Raw genomic sequence first — 26,925 nt, forward strand, 5'->3', positions numbered from 1 at the left:
TCATCACACACATCATTTCTTATGACACAGTAGTATGCCATTACATTCATGTATCACAGTTTGCTTATCCATTTCCTAATTGATAGGTATCTATTTTGTTTCCAATTCTTAGTTATCATAAAAAGTGCTGTTATAAATATTTTGGAGTATATGGTAATTTTCTTTCTATCAAAAAGTTCCTTGGATTATAAATCCAGTAATGGAGTCTCTGGCTTTCCAAAATGGTTATACTATTTCAAAGCTCCACCAACAGTACATTAGGGTGCCTATCCTGCCACAATCCCATCAACATTGATTATTGTCATTTTTGCCAGTTTATAGGGTGTGAGTTGAAATCTCAGGGTTGTTTTTTTTTTGTTTGTTTTGTTTTTTGTTTTTTAAGTGAGTCAATTGGGGTTAAGTGACTTGCCCAGGGTTACACAGCTAGTAAGTGTTAAGTGTCTGAGGCCGGAATTGAACTCAGGTCCTCCTGAATCCAGGACCGGTGCTCTATCCACTGTGCCACCTGGCTGCCCCTCAGGGTTGTTTTGATATGCATTTCTCTTATTATAAGTTATTTGCAACATCTTTTCATGTGGTTGCAAATATTTTGCAGTTCTTCTTTTAGAAATATTTGTTTATATTCTTTGACCATTTATCTACTAGGGAATGACTATTATTCATATGTATGTATTTATTAATTGCTTAAACATCTTGGATTGAATTTGTATTTAAAATTGGAAAGCCAACAAATAAACCAAAAATGAATACAATGGAGGAGATATTAAAAGGAGGAAACACAAATAAACTTGAGGTCCCCCACTAAATGTAGAAATGATAAATAAAACTAAGTTGATTCTTTGAAAAGACTAATAAAATTGACAAAACTTTAGTCGATCTGGTTAATAAGAGGACAGAAAATTATTTTTACAAAATTGCAAATGATTAAGGTGAAATCACAAGAAAACAAATTTATCAGAACCTTCTTTGCACAATTATATGCTAACAGAACCGAGAACACAAAAGAAATAGAGGAATACCTTCAAATATATAAGCTATCTAAACTAAAAGAAGATCAAATAGAAATCTTAAATAATCCAATCTCAGAAAATAAAACAGAACTAAATGTAAAAAAACAACCAACTACGAAAGAAAAAAAAATGTTCTGGTCTCAATAGGAGAATATTAAACTTTTAGAGGACAATTATAGCACAATACTACATCAAATACTATTCTCAAAAATGGAGGAAGAGCTAGATGCTATCTATCTCTTCTTTAACAAAAAGAAAATATTCTTTAGTTGTGTTAGACCAACCATTTGGCATGTATCATTCTAAACAAAAGGGTCTTTCTTATGTGTCCCTGTTTGTTCCCTTTAAAGCAAATATTATACCCTATACTTTCCCAATATGGTAATGAATCTATAATCTCTTTGATATAGGTATTTCCTTCAGTTTTGCAGTTTGCAATCCATTCATACCTGTCCATCCTGGCTGAATATACTCAAATCCTACAATAGATTTGCCCCAATGTGCTGAGTGACTTCCTTGAATTCTTCTATCATTGTGTTAATATAAAAGATTGTTTGGGGTATCCATTACTCATCCCATACTCTTGCTCCATGAGTAGCCTGTCTTTTTCCTAGTCATATATTTCTTTGATGAAATCTCTTACATTTTTTCTCTTGCAAATTCTTTATTTGTAATTTGTTGTCACACCAAATCATATGACTGTATCATCCAAGACTAGCAAATATAGTCAAAGAAAATTCCCCAATCAGGCACTGTTATTTTCATTGATTGACTCTTATTTTAAATAGTTCTAGGTTATCAGGGAAAGAGGCAAAGATAGTGAGAAAGAGTGAAAAAAGCAATGGACTTGGAATCACGAGACCTAGGTTCAAACTCCAGCTATGACATTTACTTGTTGTGGGAACTTTGTTAAGTGATTTCTTCATTTCCTCAGGCCTCAGTATCTTTATCTATAAATGAGGGTAGAGGAAAGAGAAGTTAGATTACAAAATCTTCTTGTTTTAATTCTACTTAAAATTCTCCCTGAAAATTTTTTAAGAGAGAAAGAGGAAGAAAAAAAATGGGCAGAACCATCAATACATTGAAAAAAACTTTCAATACTCAATGTTCCATGCTCATGGACAACCCCATCTCCTGGCCTCTGCAAAGAAGCAAGGGGAGGGTTTTTCTCACATTTCTTCATTGGGGCCATGCTTGTTCTTTGTCATTTTACACAATGGTGATACTTAATTCACAACTCCACCAGTAATGCACTAGTATGCCTATCTTTGTATAACCCTTCCAATATTGACTATTCCTATCTTTTGTTATCTTTGCCAATTTGTTGGATGTGGGGTAAAACCTTAGGGATGGTTTGACTTACGTTTATTTTATTATTAGTGATTACAATATTTTTTCATAGGATTATTCTTTTGAGATCCATTTGTTCATCTATTTTCACCAATTATCAAATGAGGAGGGCAAGTTGGTTAATTTACTGGACTTCAGTTTTTCTCATCTTATAGAAAAGAGGAGGTTGGTTTAAATGACCTATGAGGTGCTTCTAGCTCTAAATCTATAATTTTATGATCTGCATGCCAGAAAAATTTCTCTTATTATTTTAAAATCTAGGAAGGATCAATGTATTCTATCAGTTCTCCCTCCATCTGTTGTCTCCATTAATCTGATGCCCATGAGTGGAATTCAACTAATGAAGTTTCTACCATGCCTTTTAATGTACTAAATTACATAAAAGTTCCTTATAAAGCACCTCATTATACTACAGATTTAGTTAAGCATTAAATCAAATAATGTCTTGAATATACATGATGATACAGAGTAACTGTCTCTCATTACAATGATATAAACCAGTTAATTCAGGGTTTTTTTCCCGGGAAATTTTTACCACAGGCATAATATGGACTTTATTCTTAGCTGAGGACAACTTTTGCTATAAGAATGGAGTTAGAATAAGAATCTGACTTCTTGTCAACTAAAGATTTAAAATCGGAAAAATTCAGCTTTCACATTTTTATGAGATCTGAGGTAGGGAAATTTCTTTAGCACTTAATTTTAAATTCATGGATACTTTGTTTGGTCTTAAGCAGTGGTAAGGTTGGGGATTGCTCTCATGAATTATTTTTGATTCTCTATTTTTGATAGAAATGGAAATATAGATGTTGAAATTGTTAGTGTCCCAGGCAAGTGTCTAAGATTATAAATTGTGCAGAAGGTGCTGACCTTTATGGGTAGAAGGGTCTTCCTCAACAGAGAGCTCCACCCAAATGAAATCCCAGGTACAATTCTTATCTCACCAGTGTTTAGGTGTGGTGAGGACTGCATGCCCTCTGAGAGTCTGTAAGTTTGTGTGAAATGTGTCCTAAATTCTTTGCCAAATGTAAAAGCAGGAACGTGTATAATTTTAGTTTTGTGTATTGTCAGGTGTCAATAATGTTATATCTGTACAGTACAACAATACAATGATGACATTTGTCTTTTGTCCCCATAGCTCTGTTTCTTTGGCAGATCAGAGGCATGATGGAGATATGAAGACAACCCTTCATTTCAAATCAAAACCAACTCTTCAGGTATGGATATGTGAGGAAATTATATCATGCCTTTTCCTCAGTGTAACTTGTGTTTTGTTGAATAGTTCCATTGTCAAGAGCAATCAAATCATCCCATTTCAGCGATTGTTGAATTCTCATTGTGAGATTCAGGTTGATTTTTCTTACCCAGCAGATTGTGGGAACATAGATTTAAAGCTAGAAGGAACCCTAGAAGTCATTGAATCCAACCCTCTCATTTTAGTTTAGATGACTTGCCCAGGGCCACACAGCTTTTAAGTGTCAGAGGTAGGATTTGAACTCAGTGCTTCCTGACTACAAGTCCAGCACTTTCTCTACTAGGCCGCATTGCCTGTCATTGGAGCAAAAGCTTACCAATGAACCCTGCTTCCAAGTATGGGGAGTAGGCCCCATGCATCCCTTTGTGATCCCCTTCAGGGATCATCATAATCCACTGTACTTGGAGCTACCCAGGAAGCCTGTGGAAGGTTCTGAGTGACTCAGAGCAGGCCTGTCTGTGTTCTGGTATTTATTGCCTATGTTCCAAGCATCACTTTGCATTTGTTTGCTTTGGAGTTCAAGCTGTGTTTCCTGCATTATTGTTACTTTCTGAAAACTTCTAATTTTCCAAGGCCAATATTCCTGGCTTACACCAATCTAATGGAGCTGAATCTATTGGCTTTCAGGGAGCAATTAAGGGCTCCATTTAAAAGTTGACTTACTAAGGAGCTAGATTGGGTTGATTTATTTTGCAGAAGAATTTTCCAGCCAGTGAAGCTTGAAATCATCTGTATTTTATGTCATTGTGTTAATGTTGCTTTCAGGCACATGCCTTCCTTCAATTTGGTTGCAGTGGTTAAATAACTAAATATTCTCAACTATTTGTCCTGCTTGACTCTTTATTTTTCTATGCTTCCTTGTTGTATCTCCCAGCATCTGTTAGATGTTTATAATCCTGCTGGCCCTGCGACAAGATTAACTACCTGATCATTTTAGATCGGATTTGTGAAACTCAATAGCCAAGAACATTTTTGTTCTTACCCCTTATGGGGGCAGTAGCTTTAAGAGAGGCAGGCCTTCTTTTTGATGTGGAAGGACAGGACCCCTTTTAAAAAGTAAAAAACAAAAAACAAAAAAAAAACCCCAACAAAACCAAAACCAAAACCAAAATGTTTTATTCTAAACAGTTATAAATGGGAAGCCCTTAGAGAAAAAGAGGTAACAAAAACTTTGTTTTAGATGTAATTGTCCTGTTGTCAGTCTTTGTTTCAGTGTCCCAGGCACCTCATAAAACAATCTTGATCTTGGAATTTGAGCTTTTAAGTTACAAAAGTAATAATAGCTAATGTTTATGTAGTGCTTATAATATGCCAGGCACTGTGCTAAGCACTTTATAATTATTGTCTCATTTGAGCTTTATAACAGCCCTGGGAAGTAGGTGCTATTATCATCTCCACTTTACAGATGAGGAAACTGAGGCAAACAGTGATTCAGTGACTTGTGCAGCATCAGTCATATGGCTAGTAAGTGTCTGAGACTGGATTCGAACTGGGGCTTTCCTGATCCCAGGATCAGCCCTCTATGTACTATGGCTTCACTTAGGGACAATTCAGTTGCCCTACCCTGGGACTTCAGTTTCTTACTTTGTAAAATCAAGGAATTAGACTGACTATTTGATCCCTATAGTCTCTTCTAGTTCTGACTTCAAACAATTATTCAATAAGTATTTGTTAAGTGCTTACTCTGTGCAAGGTACTGAGCTCAGTGCTAGAGATACAAGTATAAAGAATAAAACAATCTCTGCTCCAAAAGAGTTAGTGTTCTAATAGGGGGAAACAAAAATATATACAGCACAAGTGTAAAGTGAATAAGTACTAATATTTACAAACTAGTTAGTTAACTACAAAGTAGTTTGGGACTAGGAACTGATGGGACCAGAAAAAGCTTTATGTAAAATATGGTGCTTGAATTGTATCCTTTTTTTTTTCTTTCAGGGCAATGAGGGTTAAGTGACTTGCCCAGGGTTACACAGCTAATAAATGTCAAGTGTCTGAGGCTGGATTTGAACTCAGGTCCTCCTGAATCCAGGGCTGGTGTTTTATCCACTGCACCACTTAGCTGCCTCCTTGGATTATATTTTAAAGGTAGAAAGAGACTCTGTGAGAAAGGGAAGGAAGGAATGTATATCAGGCATGATATTTTGAGTGACTTTACTTTTGAGGGGGTGTTTTGCCTTCAAGCTCTCTTTCAGTCCCCTCCCTAAAATCATATATCTGTTCCATATAAGGGTTAGCACTCTATTTCCTGTCTCTATTTCCCCAGGATCGAGTCTTTTTAGATGCCAAGTGTTAGGTCAAAACACCTGACCTTGGTACCTAGTTATCAAGAACAATGAGTTTAAATTGGAAACTTCCAAATGTCTTGACTCCTATAGGGTCGTTGGGTTGGCAGTTGACCCAGAAATGGATATCTTCATGATATTATGGGTTCTTGTCTCAGGTATTGTGTCTACACAATGTACACTCCTAACTGTCCAACTGAAGGTACCTGAACTTTTTCATTTCTAGAGAAGCTTTTATATTATGGAGAATTAAGGTCTTTGTTGTTCTCTTGATTTTTTTTTTTTTGCTTAATTAGGGCATCAACTACAATCTCATCAAAAAAGGAAATCTCGAGAGAGAACCTTGGAAGACCTTTAACCCCAGCCATCTCATTCCCATTAATGTCTCAGTCAATGGAACTCCTTGCATTCTCTTCTGGGCTAAGAGGATAACAATTAAGTTTAAAAATCAGCCTTTGTTGGACCTCACAGATAAAACATTTGGAAAAGAAGCAAGAGTGGATGTTGGCAATTCAAATTGTAGTGAAGAAAATGCCATGTAAGTATGAAATCCTTCCAGTAGGGGGCATCAGGGTTTAGGAATTGTATTATTGCTGTTTCTCCTAATTCATTCATCTAGTATGATGATGTTGAGAACTTCTGTAATATGTAATGTCCCTATTCAGGGATATCAATAATTTTAGAAAGGAAAAATAGGCTCCCTTGGGGTGGAGCCTGACATTTTTCTTCAAGGAATGTAAGGTCATAGTTTTAGAGCTGGGAGGGTTGTCTGAGATCTAGTCTAGCCCCCTCATTTATAGAAGAGAGATCAGTTCAGTCATTTTTCAGTCACATATGACTCTTCATGACCCCATTTTGCGAATTTGAACCTAGTTCCTTTGCATCTCCATCTAGTAGTCTTTCTACGATTCTTCCCCACCTTCTGAATGAAGCAGGAGATAGTTCCCAAAGTATTCTTGCTCATTTTCTTTTAGCAAGCTGCTTTAAACTTCTTCAGTTTGACATGTATCACCAAACTCTGAGGGAAATAACCCCACAATTACAGGTGGGAGCAAGAGGGCATTGGAAAGGTTGTTGATTTGCTAAATTCACTGAGCGGTGGCATCTTTAACTAGAATTTCTGGCCAAGAAGTCCCTAGTCATTCTGTGTTTCTGGCTTGTGTTTCCACATTCTTTCTGAAGACTAGAAAGGAGGTCCTAGAATTGCTTATTCATTTTAAACCAAAATTATTAAACTGCTTTTATCTTACCAGCTAAAAAATATATTTTTTGTCAAGTATATTGCGTGGTATTTGTAAATGTTTATATATTTAACAGTAATACACACACACATGCACACATACTATGTGTGTGAGTACAAATGAATGCTGACAACATGTTGATATGCTCTGGGCAAAATTTGAAAACCACTCCCCTTGTATTACCATCTACCAGTGCCTTTAAATTTCCCCTGGAATAATTGTGCCTTTTTATTGTTCAGTTGTTTTCAGTTGTGTCTGACTCTTCAAGACCCCATTTGGGGTTTGCTTAGCAAAGATACAGGAGTGGTTTGCCATTTCCTTCTACAGCTCATTTTACAGATGAAGAAACTGAGAAAACAGGGTTAAGTGACTTGCTCAAGGCCATAGTGCTAGTAAGTGTCTGCAGACAGATTGAATTCAGGTGTTTCTCTATTTCTAAGGCCTGGTACTCTATTCACTGCATGACCTAGCTTCCTAACTTGTGCTTTATAAAATATATGCTTTTGTGCTTTGGAGAGTAGAATTTCCCAATATTAAAATATGTACATATATACAAAACATTAAAACCTATTCTTCATTTTGCCACATTAATCTTGCACTTTAGGTGACTACCTACTTTCTATATTCCTTGTTGTGTATGAGTGTGTATATTGAAACCTTTCAATTGATCTCATAGTTGCGGCTATGCCCTCTAATGGTTTAGACTGAAACCCATCTTATCTTTTGTGTGGACATTCTCTTTGGTTCAAGTCAAAGTGAAAATATGAATTGCTTATCTATAAACAGGCAGGTTTCCTTGCATAGAAGATAGCATGATATAAGGGAAGAAGTGCCACACTTGGTTCTGTATATGAGTCCCCTACTTGTAAATGGATTAAATCCCAAACTTTTGCTTCTAAGTTGGTTGTGTGGAACTTGAAATACATCTTTCTCAAAGGAACAATATTTTAGTTGTTAGGTTCCTGGGATAGCCCTCCCCCCAAAGCATTTAATATATGTTTGCTGAATTTGTATAATAATCTATGGATAGTAACTAGAACTGTGATTCCACTGTTATAAGGAACTCAGGTGAAGAAACTCACTCTAACAATGAAGGTCAGCATTTTATTTGCAACTTCGAGTCTTAGAAGTTAAGTGACTTGCCCGGGGTCACACAGTCATTAAAGTGTCAGAGGCAGGACTTGAACCTGGTTTCAAGTCTACCTGTTTATGCACTAAGCCAGGTTGTCTTTCAAGTGAATAAAATAGCAAAACCTGATCGCCATATATATATGTGTATATATATATACACACACACACACACACACACACACACACATACACATACACACACATACATATATATATATACACATACATACATACATAGACATAGATATATAGATATAGATATCTATTTATCTATACACACACACACACGCATACATACACATATGTAATGGGGCAATGAAGGTTAAGTGACTTGCCTGGGGTCACATAGCTAGTTAAGTGTCAAGTGTCTGAAGCTGAATTTGAACCCAGGTCCTCCTGAATCCAGGGCCAGTGCTTTATCCATTGTGCCACCTAGCTGCTCCCCCCCCCTTTTTGCCATTTATATTTTCTATGTGAAATGTTTGTCTGTGCTCCAACTTAAGGCAATGGGAGCTCCCTTTGCCCTTCATTTCCAAGAACAGTGCAGAGGTGATGGAGTTCCTTCTTGTCCCCTAAAGCCATGGATGTCTTTAGGTTGGGGATGGACTAGATAAACATGCACAGCAGATCTACTAACACTAGCTCACATTTCTATGACATGCTACAGTTTGCAAAGTTCTTTCCTCATAAAGCCCTGGGAAGTTGAGAGTGCTAAGTACTGTAAGACCCATTTAGGGGAGGCAAATCTTGAACCCAGGCCTTCTGAATCTAAGTCCAGTGTTTGTTCTGCTACATCAAAGTAACTTCCATACATGGTACCTGCCAGTTTGCAGACAAGCATTCCTCTTTCAAATATTAAGACTTCAGAAAGTCATTTAGAATCAATCATTCATAATGCTGAGGATTACTAATTTTAACTTAAACCAAGTAAAATAAACAAACTGGGAACTAATTCTCCAAAGTCAGGAAACATTTTCCAGAAAATAACCAGGAGTGAACCCCTCTACTTTTTTAGGATTTTTAAAGACTGCCACATAAAAGATGTCTTATAAGTACCTTCTAATGGTGTCAGTGATTTATTTTGCTTAGCTCATGTCATAGGTAATTTAACATTTATGTGGCTGTGAACTACCTTTTCAAAGACTGTGATATGATTGACTTTGAATGGTCTTAAGTGGTGCAGTGAGATTATGCTTAGCTACTGGTAAATGGGTGGTTCCTATAAATGGGTAATTGCATGGAATGTACAATTATGTTTTTATATAAATATTTTAGTCTGAAATACCTTTTTCAACCTGAACTTCACCCCTCACTTTTATACATTTTTTCATGAAAGATAAACCAAATTATTATGTTGACATACATTTCCAAGCCCAAATTGGCTTCTTACGTTATTCTTTCTTTCTTTCTTTTTTCTTGGTGGGTCAATGAGGGTTAAGTGACTTGCCCAGGGTCACACAACTAGTAAGTATCAAGTGTCTGACGTTGGATTTGAACTCAGGTCCTCCTGAATCCAGGGCGGGTGCTTTATCCACAGCACCACCTAGCTGCCCCCTTATGTTATTCTTAATAGCATTGCTATTAATAAGTATTAAGTAATAGTTTAGGTTCCACCAAGATCAACATTTTTAACTCTCCTTCCAGGTGATATCTAGTAATGACCTCAGTGATAGCTGATAGCTTTTGCCTCATACCATAACCCCCAGGTCTTTCTTAGCTGTTGCTTTGTACAAAGGAGGCTGCTTGTCTATTATTTTCTTGCCCCCTAGCTAGTGCACGGACCTCTTCTCCATTCTGTGGTTAGGAGAAGAAAGACAGGGCAGTTATTTTCCTGCCCCTCTGGCTACTTTTGAAAGGAACCAGACCTCCTTCTGCTTGTGGTGTCTTCAGGACCCTTAGAAACCACTGAAGCCTTCAGATCACAAAAGCTCTTTATTTATTTTTTAGCGAGACATTTGGGGTTAAGTGACTTGCCCAGGGACACACACCTAGTAAGTGTTAAGTGTCTGAGGCTGGATTTGAACTCAGGCCCTCCTGAATCCAGGGCTGGTGCTCTATCCACTGCACCACCTAGCTGCCCCTAATTTTTTTTAATAGAAACATTCAGAATGTCCTTGTTAATTATTTACTGTTTTCACATGGAAGTTAGGATAATGTATAGAACACTAGGAAGGAAAAATATACAGAGTAATTCTGCCACATGCTCAGATGATCCCCAGAGTTGTAATGCCACCATTAGTTTGCTCAGAAGATGGGAGTCCATCCACCAATTCTATAGCAATCTGAGATAATGTCAGCAAACAGATATTATCACTTAAAAGAACAATGCTTTATCAAAGAGTTCTTGATTGGTATCAGAAGACCTGGCTTTTAGTCTTGATTCTGCCACTCAGCTAGGTTACCTTAGGCATGATACTAAAACTCTCTAATTCTCAGTTTTGTCATCTGCAAAATCAGAATACCACTACCACCACCACTACCACCACCACCACCACCACCAACAACAACAACAATACCCTGCCTACCTTACAGAACTATTGTAGAAATCAAATGAGATAATGCATGGGAAAATGCTCATTACACAGTTGAGTGCTCTAAGAATAAACTCATTTCAATACTTCAAAGAGTCATGATTTCATTGGTATGAATACTCCCTTCACCAAAGCAAGATAATCATCTTACAATCATTTGGTAGATGTTCTTCGAAAGTTACTATGGTTGGAAACTTTGTTTCCCAGTTGCTAACCTGGTAATGAGCCTCTCTGGATTCAACTAGCCTGGATCAAAGATGGCAGACATACAGCCCATTTGGGGAGGCTTTCTAGCTTCATAGGACTAGCCAAAGTTTGTGCCCTCCTGGCATTACCTAAGAAAATCCAGAGTTACTGACATACAATGCAGCACTGGAGAAATATAATAGTGGAGGATACATATATAATGTTGGTTTATTATTGTTGTTACTTATAATAATAATATGCAGAGGTATTGGACTATCATAAAATTTCTATAGATGTTTAACCAATATAAACAATGGCCACAATGAAGAAATGAAGAAACAACCTCCAAATCACAAGCCAATAAATGTTTTGAGTCACAGAGATACGGAAAAGCCAAGAGCAATGCCATTATAGTCTAGAAACCCACAGAATTACAGAACTGGAGAATTGAAAGGGACTTCAGCCGCCATCTGGTCCAACAGATACATGAAAGGAATCCCCACTATAACATTCCCAACAAGGGCTCATTCAGCTTCTGCCTGAAGACATCCGAGGAATGGGGCACTTACCACTTCAGTTTTGGAAAGCTTTAATTCTTGGGAAGTTTTTCCTAAAATCAAGCCTTGTTGACCTCTTTGTAACTTTTTCACTTTGGTCCTGGTTCTGCCCTCTGGGACCAAACAGATCCAATCTAATCCTTTTTGCACAAGACAGCCTTTCCAAGTGCTTGAATTCTGATCTCGTGCCCATCTGAGATTTCTTTTCTCCAGGCTGCATAGGCCCAGTTAGACATCTCCATGTAGGGTTCAGGTTCTTTCACCGTCTCTGTATGTTTTCTAGCTTATCAGTGTCTTTAAACTGTGGTACCCAGAACTGAAATTAATACTCCAGGGGATGTCTGATTTACAAAGTGCTATGAAGGAAGAAGGTGAACAATCTTGAGCCATATCACCTCACAAGAGGGAAGAGTAGTAGAGGGAATGTGTAGAAAAATTGGTGTGAAACATAACTAAAAGCAATGGATAGAGCAGTGGATCTGAAGTTAGGAAGACCTGTGTTCAAATGTAGTCTGAGGGGGGCAGCTAGGTGGTGCAGTGGCTAAAACACCAGCCCTGGATTCAGGAGGACCTGAGTTCAGATCTGGCCTCAGGCACTGGACACTTACTAGTTGTGTGACCCTGCACAAGTCACTTAACCCTCGTTGCTCTGCCCCCCCCCATATAGTCTGAGGTATTTACTGGCTGCCTGACTCCAGGTAAGTCATTTAGTCTTTTTCTGCCTCAGTTTCCTCATCTGTAAAATGGAGAAAATAATAAACACCTCTCAGGGTTGTTGTGAGAAGCAAATGAGATATTAAATGCTTTGCAAACCTTAGAGAGCTGTAGAAATCATAGCTGTTATTCCTAGAGTTTTATAGATAAAACTATAAGGAGGTAAAAAGCCCCCAAAAAAAAGAAAGAAAGAAAAAGAAACATAATGACAGAAGGCAGTTGAACTCTGATTAGTTGGAATGTCCAGTCTTGGGCCTGGAGAACCAATAATGAAATGTGTTCCATTCTCTTTTTTCATTAGAAAGGTGGGGGAACTTAGGATGTAAAATGTGGTGTATGAATCAAATATTGTCACTGTGTTAGTTGGTTTTGCTTATTTTTTTTCCTTTGCTACAAGGGAGAGTTCAGTAGAGGTGGGGTTTAAGGGGAAATGACTATTTTGAAAACAATAAGCATCAATGAAGCTTTTAAAAATGCAACCCCTCTATGAGCATTTTTTACAACCAACTATTGTTATCATTAATGACAGAAAAACCACTACCCTTCAACTTTAATGTCTGAGTCCCAAACGTGGTATGTGAAAAAGCTGATATGGTTCTAAATCACAGAAGGCAAAGACAGGAAGCAAAGCTGGACTAGACCAAGAATAAACAGAAAAAAGCCATATAGGAAATGACATAATTTTGAAAGCATTGAAGGAGAAATTTTCAACATATCTGAGAGTGGAGGATGCTTAATGATTAGAATGAAAGGATTTTTTTCCCCCAAATGGCAACCAAAGTAACTTCAATAACTACTAACTCCTATACTTGTTTTTTCTGCTGTAGAAAATCTTTATGAGAGTGATCTATCCTTTAAGAGAGTCAAGATAACTTTGATGAAAATATGAGTAGGGGACAGGCTTTTGCAGAAAAAAATAATTCTATGGCAAGTTATATCTTTTTTTTTTTTTCGGTAAGGCAATTGGGGTTAAGTGACTTGCCCAGGGTCACACAGCTAGTAAGTGTTAAGTGTCTGAGGCCGGATTTGAACTCAGGTACTCCTGACTCCAGGGCCGGTGCTTTATCCACTGCGCCACCTAGCTGCCCCAAGTTATATCTTTACAGTCATGTATTTTACTGAAATATATAGAAAATTTAAGATCCTACTATGTTTATTACTTATTGACTATTAAAAAGTCTTTGATGCTGCCGAGCAAAATGTATCCTTAAAAGACTCTCCTAAAAAAGTCTCCCATGTATACAAATATCAGTTGTACAAGATTTATTGAAAGATGTAACAACAGAAATAATATTGCTTAATAATTCTTAGATCATTTTTTCAAGTGAGGGAGACATACGTTCCCCAAAGTTGTTAACCACTGTCACAGGTCCTGCATAGGGCCCATATGGAAGAAGGATTCTCTATTGATACCGAAGTGATCCAGATGCAATTAGTTGTGGATAACATTTTGTTGATTTCATCAAACCCACGAATACTACAGGAAGTACTAAATGAGATTCCCCAGTTACTCAGGGATAAGTCTAGTAGTCTACATAGGAAAGACCAAATGGATGAAAAATACCTATTGGTCAGACTCTGATATAGTCATGAATAGTCAGTCCATCATTAGACAGATTGTAGATAGTCAATGCACATGGGAAATGATCTATGATTGAATATTATAGGAGATCTTGAATATGAAGGAGATAGTATAACATGATAATAATATAATAAATATAATATGATATAGCATAATATAATATAAAGGACTCGTGTGGAATGAATTGAATTTGAGAAATTATGCTTCAGTTTAAATAATCCCAAGCTGCTGTTTGACACACACACAAATCATTATTTGGGTGCATTAATTGTGTCCCAGAGACACAATTTGACTGCAACTAGTAGAACAATTCAATCTATGAAGAATTAAAATCATGGGGCAATCAAAGGGCAATACAGAAACACATTGTAGACATATGAAGGTTGTGGCATTTTCAATAATGACTTACATGAAAGAAGTGAAGGGAATCATCCAGGAAGTATATGATTTGTGAGGAAGTGGGCTTGTCATGGGTGACAGGTGGACAACTGCCTTTATACCCATAAAATGTTAAATAAACTGAAGGAGAGCCCCCTAGAACATTTAGTAGATTCTCTTTGGAGGATTAAGTTGTTTTTACTTTGTCTAAATACAGTCTTGAAAAGAAAATCAGCTTACAAAAATCTGATTAGTTCTATACCTTCTAATTTAATACTGAGATGAACTGATGAAATGTTATAGAAAGCCACGAATAAGAGTCGCCCTGTGTGGGAAGGCAGGGATGAGCTGTGATCTGTGCCATAGGAGGAAGAAATAACCATGAATGTCTGCGCTGGGATTTCAAGTTAGGTTTGAAATCCTGGATTCTTTCTACTATACTGCTGATGAGCTACCAGATCCATTGAAGTCCTGGGATGTGTAAACTAAGTTCTGACTTTGACCCTATTATTCCTACACAGGATACTTAACTACCTGTTGGACAAACTTTTTTTTTTGGTGGGGCAATGAGGGTTAAGTGACTTGCCCAGGGTTACACAGCTAGTGGTATCAAGTGTCTGGATTTGAACTGAGGTCTTCCTGAATCCAGGGCCAGTGCTTTATCCACTTCACCACCTAGCTGCCCCCATGTTAGACAAACTTTAGTACATGACATTGATTCCAGTTGCTTGGGTGCCATTTGATTTTCCATCTTGCATGGAACCACTTCAGATTGCTACCCTTTCCCTTGCGCTGTAAGTGCCAATAGAAACTTTACTGAGAAACAGAAGAAGAGAGTTACACTATGAGACTCCTGGAGAAGTTGAGACCTTCAGATTCAGATGCTGAGACTCCAGGGAAGGCTTGAGTCCAATGCAGTTGATTGTCCAGATTCTTTGTAGTGACATGCTGCTACCATTGTTGGTAAGAAAGTGACTCAGATCCTCATTTCCTCAAGACTCCTAATGGTGAAGGAACAAATCCAAGCAAATATAACCATGTAAGGTAAAAAAGTGTGGCTTTAAAAAAAAAATTACCACATTTTGCTCTTGGTAACAAAATGTTCAAGGAGAAGATAACTCCTGGCAGAAGGAGTCACAAAGGGAATCGTTTTTGAAAAAGTGAGGGCAGCATACCAAACACAGCATAGGCTAGGCATCTGGGTAAATTTCATGCTTAGGCAGCAAGATCCTAGAAAAGACAGAATCTGGCTCTAAGGGTGGCTTGGCAGAGGGGACAGACATGCTTTAGAAAGTAGGGGAGCTAAAGTTTTCAAATTATTCTGGTCCACTGCTTCTGGGTTTAAAATTCTTAAAGCAGGCCATATGTTTATTAACATGCAGCAGGCTTGCTAGCTTGCATCCAAGCATAGTACAGTGGAAAGAATGCTGGTTTTAGAGTAAAGACATATAGTCCTGGATTTGAATCCTTACTCTGACAAATGGTATCTCTGTGACATTGGACACATCATTCAACCTCTTGGGAACTCAGTTTTCTCCTTTGTAAGGTGAGGGTTTCTAAGATGCTTAGGGGTAGCTACGTGGTGCAGTGGATAGAGCACTGAAGTTGGGAGTATCTGAGTTCAAATCTCACCTCACATACTAGCTGTGTGATGTTGGGTAAAGTCACTTAACCCCAATTGCCTTAAACATCTAGGGCCATCTCCAGTCATCCTGATAAAATATCTTGCCACTGGACCAGATGGTTCTGGAGGAGAGAGTGTGGCTAATGACTTTGCATAGCCCTGCCTCACTAAAATCCAATTCACGGCAAGTCATGATATCTGTCATGCTCTTCTTCAAGAATGAAGGACAAACAACAATAAAACAAGATAAGGGTTTGACTCAGTGAAGTGTAAGGTCCCTTCAATCTCTAAATTTATAATCCTATTTTCCCAGTAACTAATCACAAATGCTATTTGACATATAAATGCTATTTGAAATCTAATCAACTGTCCTAGTAAGTGCATGGGTGCAGAGAGCCTGATCAGCATGGAGATTAGGTTTTCCTTGGTTTTTAGTAGATCAGAAGATTGGGTAGTTTTTTAAATGGTTAAGACCTAAGCTGAAACACTACTCCATGAGCTGCCTCGCTGGGGCTTAGAGGCCCTTGTGCCCCATAAATATTTCTGGAGCTCCATTAGTAAAAAATGCCTGCATTACAGTATTAGTAAAGCTTCAAAAATTTGGGAGAATAAGGGGGAGGCCCTTTGAATAAATGAAGTATTTGGATTGGGAAATTTTGAAAATAAACCTTCATTGGACTTGTAAGCTCAATGGAGTTAGGAATTGCCTTTTACTGATATTTATTTTAATTTAATTAATTAATTAATTAATTAATTTTGCAGGGCAATGAGGGTTAAGTGACTTGCCCGGGGTCACACAGATAGTATATGTCAAGTGTCTGGGGTCAAATTTGAACTCAGGTCCTCCCGAATCCAGGGCTGGTGCTTTATCCACTGCGCCACCTAGCTGTCCCCTTTTATTCATATTTTGTATTTTCTACAGTAGTTCTCTGCTTTTAGTGAGTGCTTAATTAAGTGGATACTGAATTAAATTGCTTTCAGTCATATATGTTGATTTACATTGAAAGAACAAACTGCTCCAAATAGAAGTCCTTTTATAGACTTAAGTTTTGTAAATAGATAAGAATGACAATAACTTTAAATAGTCCCAGTTTCATTGCAGTTATATTGCAGGAGGGAGAATCAGATATTAAATCATTACCTGAACATTTTATCAGTTCATTCTATAGGCCAAACCATTTTTGGTTTTTCAGTCGTGTCTGCCTCTTCATGATCCCATTGGAGGTTTTCTTGGCAAAGATACTGGAGTATTTTGCCATTTCCTTCTCTAGCTCATTTTACAAATGAGGGAACTGTGGGGCAGCTAGGTGGTGCAGTGGATAGAGCACTGGCCCTGGAGTCAGGAGGACCTGAGTTCAAATCCGACCTCAGACACTTAACACTTACTAAATGTGTGACCCTGGACAAGTCACTTAACCCCAATTGCCTCACCAAAACAAAACAAAAAACAAATGAGGGAACTGAGGCAAACAGGGTTAATTGACTTGCCCAGGGTCTCACAGGTAGCTAGTAAGTGTCTGAGGTCAGATTTGAACTTAGGAAGGTGTGTCTTCCTGACTCTAGGCCCTGTACTCTATCCACTGTGTCACCTAGCTGCCCCTGCAAAAGCATTTAACCAAGCAATGAAACAACATAAATGCGAGGAAAAGGAATCAAATAATGCCACTTTTTTGCACCCATACAAAAATGGATACAGTCTCCAACAAGTAGAATCTCATTCCCCTTTAATAACTGATTCTCTAGAAGAGGAGGAAGAGTAGGAGGAGATGGTCACTTCAGAAGTCATAAGGCCCAGAGGTAAAAGAGTTAGTGTGCAGTATCCTGTACCTCTTAGAATTTCTTTCCCAGGAATCCCACCTTATTTCTCTATATACTGACAACAGATCTGGGTCTTAGCTCTACTGTGTGTGCTGGTGCCTTTCTTGTAATTACTTGGTCCATCCCCTGTTCACTTGTGTAACTTGAGGTAGTTAGTTGGTACAATGGATAGTGTGCCAGACCTTGAGTCAAGAAGATCCAAGTTCAAATCCAGCCTCAGACACTTCCTAGCTGTGTGACCCTGCCTGGGTTAGTCACTTAACTCCTGCCTTCCTCATTTTCCTCAACTGTAAAATGGGAATAATAGTATTATGGGTTGTTGTGAGGATCTAATGAGATAATATTTGCTAAGTGCTTAACGTAGTGCCTAGCACACAGTGTTAAAAAATTACTTATTCCCTTCCCCTCCCCTATTCTCAAGTCTTCTTTTCAACTTCCTCTCTTGTACATCTACTTCCACATTGCCAACACTCAGTTACTCCCACTATAGAATGATTAGCATATCAGTAATTCATAGATGGATTTTGCAAAGCTCTTGAAAACTATTTGATCTCTTAAGGAGGTACAATATTGCCTTAATAATCTTGGTAACATTAATTTGCTTAACAAACATTACCCCCCACCCCCATCACCCATGTAAGTGGTCAAAGTAAACCAGCTCAGTCTCAATCTCGAATTAATGGGACTCGAATCAATCAGGTTTTACTCTAGCTGACTTTTTTTTTCAACTTGACAAGCTGAAGCCCACTTCTATTGTGTTTTCTCTTTTTAGTACCAAGCCGAGAAGCATTTAACCATTTTTTCATAGGCCAGGGTTAGCTTGCTTTGTTTCAAATTTTTTTTTAAATTTTTTAATTTTTTTGATGAGGCAATTGGGGTTAAGTGACTTGCCCAGGGTCACACAGCTAGGAAGTGTCAAGAATCTAAGGCTGGATTTGAACTCAGGTACTCCTGATTCCAGGGCCTGTGCTCTATCCACTGTGCCACCTAGTTGCCCTTCTTTGTTTCAAATGTAATACTTTTTTACCTTATGTTTTAGAAGCTTCATCCTTTCCCATTTCAGTTTCTTTTATTATTTTTTTAACTTTATTTATTATTTTATTTTTCATCTTTTTTTTTTTTTTTGGCAGGGCAATGAGGGTTAAGTGACTTGCCCAGGGTCACACAGCTAGTAAGTGTCAAGTGTCTGAGGCCAGATTTGAACTCAGGTACTCCTGAATCCAGGGCCAGTGCTTTATCCACTGCACCACCTAGCTGCCCCCCTCTTTTATTATTTTAATTTGATGTTTAGTGTGTTTTACTCTTTCCCCAGGCTTTCCCTGAAATTTGGTGATATTGACAATCTAAAAGGACTTGACATCAGGTATGTACATTTTTTAACCTTTTTTACATTACTGATAGATACTTTAATGGGGACAAAGGAACAAGAAAACTTATATGTACTTTATTACTAAGAAGTCTATAACTCTGACCCATGGGATCCTCCAGTATTTCTCCTCCCCGCCCCAGTTTCTTCCTGGTACATCCATTCATGCCTTTTATTATCATCACCAACTCATAGTGATGCAGGCATGCCAATGATAACTTTTAACCTCAGGCTGACAGCTGCTGGAGGGCAGATGCTGTGACTATATGAATTGTTCTATATAGCACTGATCATTGAGCCATACAAGACAAGATTCTTAAAGAGTATTTGATGGTGATAGTGAAAAGTGGCTATAATTGAAAAGCAGGCCTTTATCTACAGGTAAATTTTACATGTATATGGGGGTGGGGTGGAGTACAGCAGGCCCAACATGGAAGTACACTTAGAGAAGATGACTAATTAAAATGAATAACTGGGGATACCAAGGACCTCAGTGTGGCTGCAGTTGCTGGTTTATATTGGCAAGTGATAGCTGTTGATGTAAAAAACAAACAAACAAACAAACCCTAATTTGGAGTGGCTTTATATGGAGAATAAGTAAATTATAAAAGAGAAGAAAGCAGGGCTAGCTAATCTTCAAGGTCTTTTCTGGATATATTATCCTTTGATTCCAGAAAAGGACTTTTTTATTCTGCCCTTTTAAAATATTGGCCTGTCACTGGGAGGCAGTGTGTGTGTGTGTGTGTGTGTGTGGTGTCTCTGGTAATCCTGGCATAGCAACTCTGGATACTAGGTCACATTGATTTATTGGGTGAGAAAGTGTCAATTTATAAAGCTGAGTTTAGCATTTTTATCTTTAAAATAACTGGAATGCAGCCATTAGATATGAGGATGAGCTAATTTATTAGTGATTTTCAAAGCTATGCTACATTCAAAGAAGGCCCCTACTTCCAATAGCCAAGCATAACACAGGTCAATTTTTATATATGAATGATGGTTTTTCTCATTTATATAAGGTCTTGATTTTTAGAAAAATCTGTCAGCATTTTTTAAACTTCCTGAGCTCTTTCATGCTTTCTCCCCCTCTTGTTTCCTTTCTCTCCCTCTCCTTCATCATTTCCCCTTTTCCTTCTCCCCTTCTGCTTCTCTCTTTCTATCTCCTCCCTTGTTCTTCCTTCCCCTCTCTCCTCCTCTCCTCTTTTCTTTCTCCCTTTCCCTGCCCCTTTTCATTCTCTCTCCTCCTCCTCTCTTTTCCTGATCTCCCTCCTCTTCTTCTTCTACGTAACCCTCTATCTCTCCTTTCCTCTCTCTTCCTTTTCCAAGGGGGATCAAAGGACCATTTTAGGGATTGCTTCAGAGCCTCCGCCTGAAAGCTTTGCCCAGAGTCAGTTCTTAAACATGACAAGAGAGGGCGCTGTTGCTCCATCTCTAGACGACAATTAGCTACTATTTAAGCATCGTGCCTTTGTTAATTCTTGGTTTTGAAATTCTTTTCAGATTCATCTTGATCAACTATAACAGATTGTCTGTTCAGAGCTGGTTTAGTTTACACAGAGTTCAGATTCTTTATAATAATTCAATCCAAGCAACTTTTAAGGCAACTCGCATCCATGCTCCATCAAAGTATTCCTATCACTGTCAGCATGTCAGCAGTCTGCAGAGATATGATGCACTTTTGGTGCCTAGCTCCACAAATGATGTCTCAAGGCTATGGGAAGTCACTTTTATTGATTTTCAGGTAATAATTTGGACTCCAAATGCCAATCCTTGCATTGATTGGCCTCTGCATGTTGAGATTGATTCAGCCATCTGAAATCTAGTGCTTTGGATAAGGGATGGAAGATGATCTGACCCACAGCTTTAAAAACCAGTTTATATTTTGCCCTTATTGCCTGATAAATGAATGAAAGGGGATATAGGATTGACCTTTTCTTTTCTCCCTCCCTTTCCTATCTCTCCTTTGCCTCCCTCTCCCCCCCCCCCCAATTCCATTTTTAAAGGTCAGGCTCTAAAGAAATCAGTTTTCCATTCAGACACTACATAGTTATCAGTAGGAATGTCAATCAGCCAGAGAGGAGACAAAATGGGGCTGTGATCTGAAGTTCAGTGACTGTCACATCCTGGAGTGAAGAGGCCCAATCCGGTCAGAGCACTTGTTGGACAAGCATTTCCTTTCCTGCTGGGGAATGAGGCCCCTCTGTGCATGTGGATGGGAAGATAAGAAGTCCTCCTGTGGGCTGAGTAACTCAGTGGCCATTTAGTGTAAGCATAGAAGTGACAGAATGGAAGGTGGTGAGAATGAGGCCAAAAATACCCCGGAGAAGTTTTCCGCAGCATTTGGGCAAAGGCACAGGGGCCAAAGCAGTTTCCTTTCACCACCACAGTTTGAGAGCAGGAGATAATCTACTAAATCTCTCAGTCCTAGTTATCTTTATTCAGGAAAGGGGCTAAATCTATTTATCCAACTTGTCATCTTACTTTAAAACTCAGGGGAGCTTATTCTAACTTCTGCCTTTCCTGGGAGAAGTTTAAGGTTTCCCCCTCCCTCACTTCTTCCCCCCCCCCCCCACTTCTTCTTTCTCTTGTACACTTTTTTTTTTAATTTGAGGGAAAGAGAGGGAAATCGATAGGCTTTGTCTCCTCTAATAGGTAGAACACAATCAATAGAACACTGGGCCTAGAGTCAGGAAGACCTGAGTTCAAATCCCACATCAGACACTAGGTGTGTGACCCTGGGAAAGTCACTTAACCTCTGTTTGCCTCAGTTTCCTTATCTGTAAAATGGGGCAATAATAGCACCTCCTTTCTAGGGTTATTGTAAAGATCAAATGAGATAAGAATTGTAAAGCACTTAGCGCAGTGTCTGGCACATAGTAAGCTCTGTATAAATGTTAGTAGTTGTTGTTGTTATTATTATTATTATTATTATTATTATTATTATTATTATTATTACTGAACATGGCAATAAAATTCTAAGCAAGTTTGGATTTTTATGAACCTGTTTCCCATCTAAATTTAGTTAGAATTTCAGAAGTGATTATGGCAGAAGTGGTTTCAAATGAAACTGAATGGGCCTAAACATTTGAGAAAATATTTTCTAGAGCAAAGCTTCTTAAACTGTGGTTCATGACCCCATATGGGCTTGCTTATCTGAATGTGGGGGTTGCAAAAAATTTGGCAGTAAATGTTTGATTTGTATACGTATTTTATGTACCTATATGCCCAGGGCTGCATAAAAACTTCTTGGCTGAAAAGGGGTTGTGGGGGCAGCTAGATGGTACAGTGGATAAAGCACCGGCCCTGGATTCAGGAGGACCTGAGTTCAAATCCGGCTTCAGACACTTGACATTTACTAGCTGGGTGGCCCTGGGCAAGTCACTTAACCCCCATTGCCCTGCTCAGAAAAAAAAGGGGGTGGGGTCGTTAATAGAAAAAGTTTTAGAAGCCCTGGTCTAGAGTGCTAATATAAAAGCTTAAGTTTAGATGGTGCTTATATGTATCTTATCTCAGCGGATCCTTACAACAACCTTGTGAGGCGGTGCTACTATTATTTCTGTTTTTACAGATAAGGGGACTGAGGCAAACAGAGAGCTTATGTGCCTTGTCCAGGGTCACACAGCTAGTTAAAGTGCCAATGGCAGAGTTTGAACCCAGGTCTTTCTGACTCCAAGTCCAGCATGCTCTCCACCATGCAACACTGCGTCTCCTGATACAAATGGCTTTTATGAGCCAACACCAGCCTAAAGTTCTCCAGCTCAGAACATTCCCTAAAACATGAGCTTGAGGTTGTGAAGTCGTTCAACTGAGGTCTTTTCTTTCTCCTGACAGATTCAAGGCTTTAATGTCAAGGAGGGCCAGTTTGCTTCTGCCAGGGACTGCGCCTCCTTCTTCTCGCCTGCCATTCTGATGGGCCTGGCTATGTCCCTGATCCTGCTGCTGGTGCTGGCTTATGCCCTGCACATGCTGATCCACCTGAAGGCCCTTGACCGGCACTATGACCGCAAAGCTTCGCCTGCCTACTTTGTGCCCATGAAAGACCTCGAGGTGACCACGGAAGAGAAGGAGCCACTGAGGAACCATGGGCACGACTGTCATGAGCTGAGAAGCCCGCACATCTGCAACATTTATGTGTAGTAGTCTTCCCTCCCTCGGGCACGACCAGCTTGTGGGTTTGTCTCTGCTACTTTGTGTGTCATTTTACTTGCAAATTAGCTAAAGGTTTTCATCAGATGACTCTCGATTTAAAAGGAAAAGAAGAGAAGGGGAAAAATGGAAAAGAGAAGGAAGGAAAGGAGAAAAGAAGAAAAAAAGAAGAAGTGACCCCTTGGTTGTTCTGCTTAGTATCCTAGATGCCCTCTGAGCCTTGTACTAGGATTCTCCTGGAACAGACACTGTATGGTCCAAAGCTTGCTTTGAAGCCACAGAAAGCAAGCACCCCATTACCAGTCTAGAGTAAGACGGGACCTGAGGGTCCAACCTCTTCATTTTATAGATAAGGCTGGATGGTTATTACGGGGCACAGATGGAATTGGAACACAGGTTTTCTGCTTCCAAATATTTCCACTAAATATGTTTAAAGAACCTAAGAAAGGGAACATATACCTAAAAGGAGGAAGCCATGTAGAATGGGAACCATTTTTGTCTTTTCAAAGTCTGCTGAGAAAAAGCTTTGCAGGGGGCAAGGTGGTACAATGGATAGAGCCCTGGCCCTGGATTCAGGAGGACCTGAGTTCAAATCTAACATCAGACACTTGACATTTACCAGCTGTGTGATCCCAGGCAAGTTGCTTAAGCCTTATTGCCCTGTAAAAAAAAACAAAAAACAAAACCCAAAAGAAAGAAAGAAAGAAAAGAATATAAAAGAAAAAGCTTTGCAATCTTCATTGACCTATTTAGAGAAGATGACTCCAGAATCCAGCAGAGTACTTTATTTTGCGGGGGGCATCCCTGACCTTTTGATATTGGATCTGACATTCAGGGCAACATTATGAAATGGGGCCATTTGTGTGATACCTCTGATATCTTCTGTAAAGCCCCCTTTCCTCTCTTTTTCCCTCTCACACTTATGTCTATGTCCTACATGCAGATCTATTCTGTGTCCCACTCTCAATAATCCTATCAATCCTTAATAAAATATTTGCTTGGAGAAGGTCCCTTTTATAGGCTTTTTTGACATCTTAATGAGAGAGTCTTAGGAAACCCCAAAGCCTTCAAATCTCAAAGACCATATGAATTAAGCTATGCTGGAGGGATACAGGTAATAGGATTGATATTTCTGAACAGTGGTCAGAAATCCTTTTATCTCTTCAAACCTTTTATCTCTTCAAACAAGTTGCCTACTTATAAGGCTAGACCTGATGCCATTTATCTTGGCTGAGACATTCTGGCTTCTTTCTTGTTATGCCACCCTATACAACATTTTCTTTTCCTTGCCTTTTGCATCTTTCAGACACATACATTTGGTGAGGGATGAGAGAAGGTAACTAACCAGTGATTATATAGAAATCCCCAAATCTGCCATGCAATTAGTAGGCTTTCTCCTTGGCTGAGTGAGCTGAGGGTTTTAGAATGCACCAATAAGCTTGATTCAGAACTCCCAGATGGGTGAAACCAAACTGATGTGGCTCTGCTGTGGAGGGTCTGGGTTAGGGGGGGGCAAGAAGCTAGCATCTTCTCTGTGGTGCTGGGAGGGAGTGAGATGTTATGATGTGTGCTCTCAGACTAGAAAGAATCATGAAAACTGAACTAGGCTTGAGGAACTTTTATTAAAGATGACATCACAAAGCTAAAGTATCACTTCATCTCTCTGGCTAGTTGTAATTTTTTAATATTCACTTAAAATTTTTTTAAACATTCCATAGTTTTTCTTTAATAATAATTAAATACAGTCAAGATAAGTTTCCATGTTATGGAGGTCCACACAACATGCATCTCATTTTGCATATTCATACCCCTCTGTCGGGACTCAGATAGCATTCCTTATTCTCTGGAATCATGATTGATCCTTTCATTGATCAGAGTTCTTAAGTGTTTCAATATTGTTTATTTTTACAATGTTGGTATAAATTGTTTTCCTGATTTTGCTTACTTCATTCAGCATCAGTTCCTATAAGTCTTCCCAGGTTTCTCTGAAATGGTCCCTTTTATAATTTTATGTAGTATTCTATTATATTCATATACCATCATTTTTTTCAGCTCTTTCACAATTGGTGGGCACCCCCTTGATTTCCAGTTCTTTAACATTACAAAAAGCGCTGCTGTAAATTTTTTTTGTATATATATATATATATATATATATATATATATATATATTCCCTTTTCCTCTTTGACCTTTTTAGGGTTAATATATGCACTTTAATTAAATTCTTGTATCTCTTTCCTGAATGTGTATACCCTTCTCTTGCAAATACACCTTTGAAATTTAGTTTTGTCATCTGAAATGCGTGGCAAACAATGGGTGTAGAAAGATGGATGGTAGAGAATTGGGTATCCAGTTGTGGGTTGAAATGGACATAACATACTGAGGTATTGGGTGTAAAAGACCTTAGAAACAAGGCAGGCTGGAGATCAAGAGAGTCTGGAGACATTAAGTATCTTAAACTGGGATTTAGAAGTCAGAGAAGTTTAGAAAGAAGTAGAAGAGGAAAGTCTTGGAGCCAAGAGATAGGTTATAAAGAGTGCCTAAGAGCCCAAGGGCAAGCTTGCTAAAATCAGAGACTCCATCTCCACTGGAAAAGTGGTGAATGATTTTCTTCTCAGCTATAGCAACCTATGAAGAATACTAAGACGTGAAGGGATTGTGTCTGAAAAGGGGGGGTGGAGGCATCATCATCATCATCACCATCATCATCGCATTTATGAAGTACCTACTGTATGCCAGACACTGAGGCAAACAGAGGTTAAGTGACTTGCCCAAGGTCACATAGCAAGTGTCTGAGGTCAGACTTAAAGACTTCACACTGTGTGTGTGCACACGTGTTATATTGTTGTAGAACCTGTGATTCCAATGGGGTGGGGAAACTTTCAGTGAAGAATCTTTCTCTAGCATATCAGGTGAGCATCTGATCTGCAGTTTTTAGAATTAGAAAGTTTCCTGGGGCTCTGGAATGCTACGTGATTTCATCTTATCCCACATTGCCTCTCGCCTCTCATTCTCTCTCTGTATGCTTGTGCAATGTGTGTAGGCAATCAATCAATCAATCAATCAATCAATCAAAACATTTAATAAGTGTTTACTATGTGCCAGGTAGGCACTGTGATAAGCATTGGTAATGGAAAGAAAAGTAAAACAGTTCTTGCCTTCAAGGGGCTTACATTTTAAAGGGTTGGGGTAACGTGTCCATGTATCAATACATGTCCACAAACACATGAAAAGTGCTCTAGATGCTTGGGGTGGCTTAATGATCAAGGCATAACAAGGCCTTATTATTCTTTTTTTTTGGTGAGGCAATTGGGGTTAAGTGACTTGCCCAGGGTCATACAACTAGTGTCAAGTGTCTGAGGCTGGATTTGAACTCAGGTCCTCCTGACTCCAGGGCCGGTGCTCTATCCATTTCACCACCTAGCTTCCCTGAGGCCTTATTATTCTGATTCAGTTTTTAAATACTACTCTCTCTGATACTAGCTCTGTGACCTTGGGCAGATCACTTAACCCTGTTTACCTCAGTTTCCTCATCTGAAAAATGAGCTAGAAAAGAAAATAGCAAACCACTCCAGCATCTTTGCCTTGAAAATCACACATGTGGTCAGAGTTGGACTAGATTGAAACAACTGAATGACAATAACTCTGAAAGGTATCAATGATAGTTTAATTATTATATGTATACATAGAATAGGCCATGGAATAGTGGGGATATCTTTTTACTCTAACATTATCATTAAGATTACAGATGGAAAATAT

General features: G+C 38.7%; 1 protein-coding gene across 1 annotated transcript in view; it reads left to right on the forward strand.

The window, feature by feature from the left end:
- Positions 1–25,239, forward strand: part of LOC122735249 (V-type proton ATPase subunit S1-like protein) — a 39,912-nt gene extending 14,673 nt beyond the window's left edge. Inside the window, exons 2-6 of the mRNA XM_043976619.1 lie at positions 3,499–3,577; positions 6,194–6,435; positions 18,972–19,022; positions 20,523–20,763; positions 22,854–25,239. Of these exons, the coding sequence (XP_043832554.1) occupies positions 3,499–3,577; positions 6,194–6,435; positions 18,972–19,022; positions 20,523–20,763; positions 22,854–23,159 (919 nt within the window). The 3' untranslated portion in view covers positions 23,160–25,239. The remainder of the gene's footprint in view (positions 1–3,498; positions 3,578–6,193; positions 6,436–18,971; positions 19,023–20,522; positions 20,764–22,853) is intronic.
- Positions 25,240–26,925: the final 1,686 nt, after the last annotated feature.

The sequence above is a fragment of the Dromiciops gliroides genome, chromosome 1, assembly GCF_019393635.1.
Source record: "Dromiciops gliroides isolate mDroGli1 chromosome 1, mDroGli1.pri, whole genome shotgun sequence".
NCBI classification, from domain to species: Eukaryota; Metazoa; Chordata; class Mammalia; order Microbiotheria; family Microbiotheriidae; genus Dromiciops; species Dromiciops gliroides.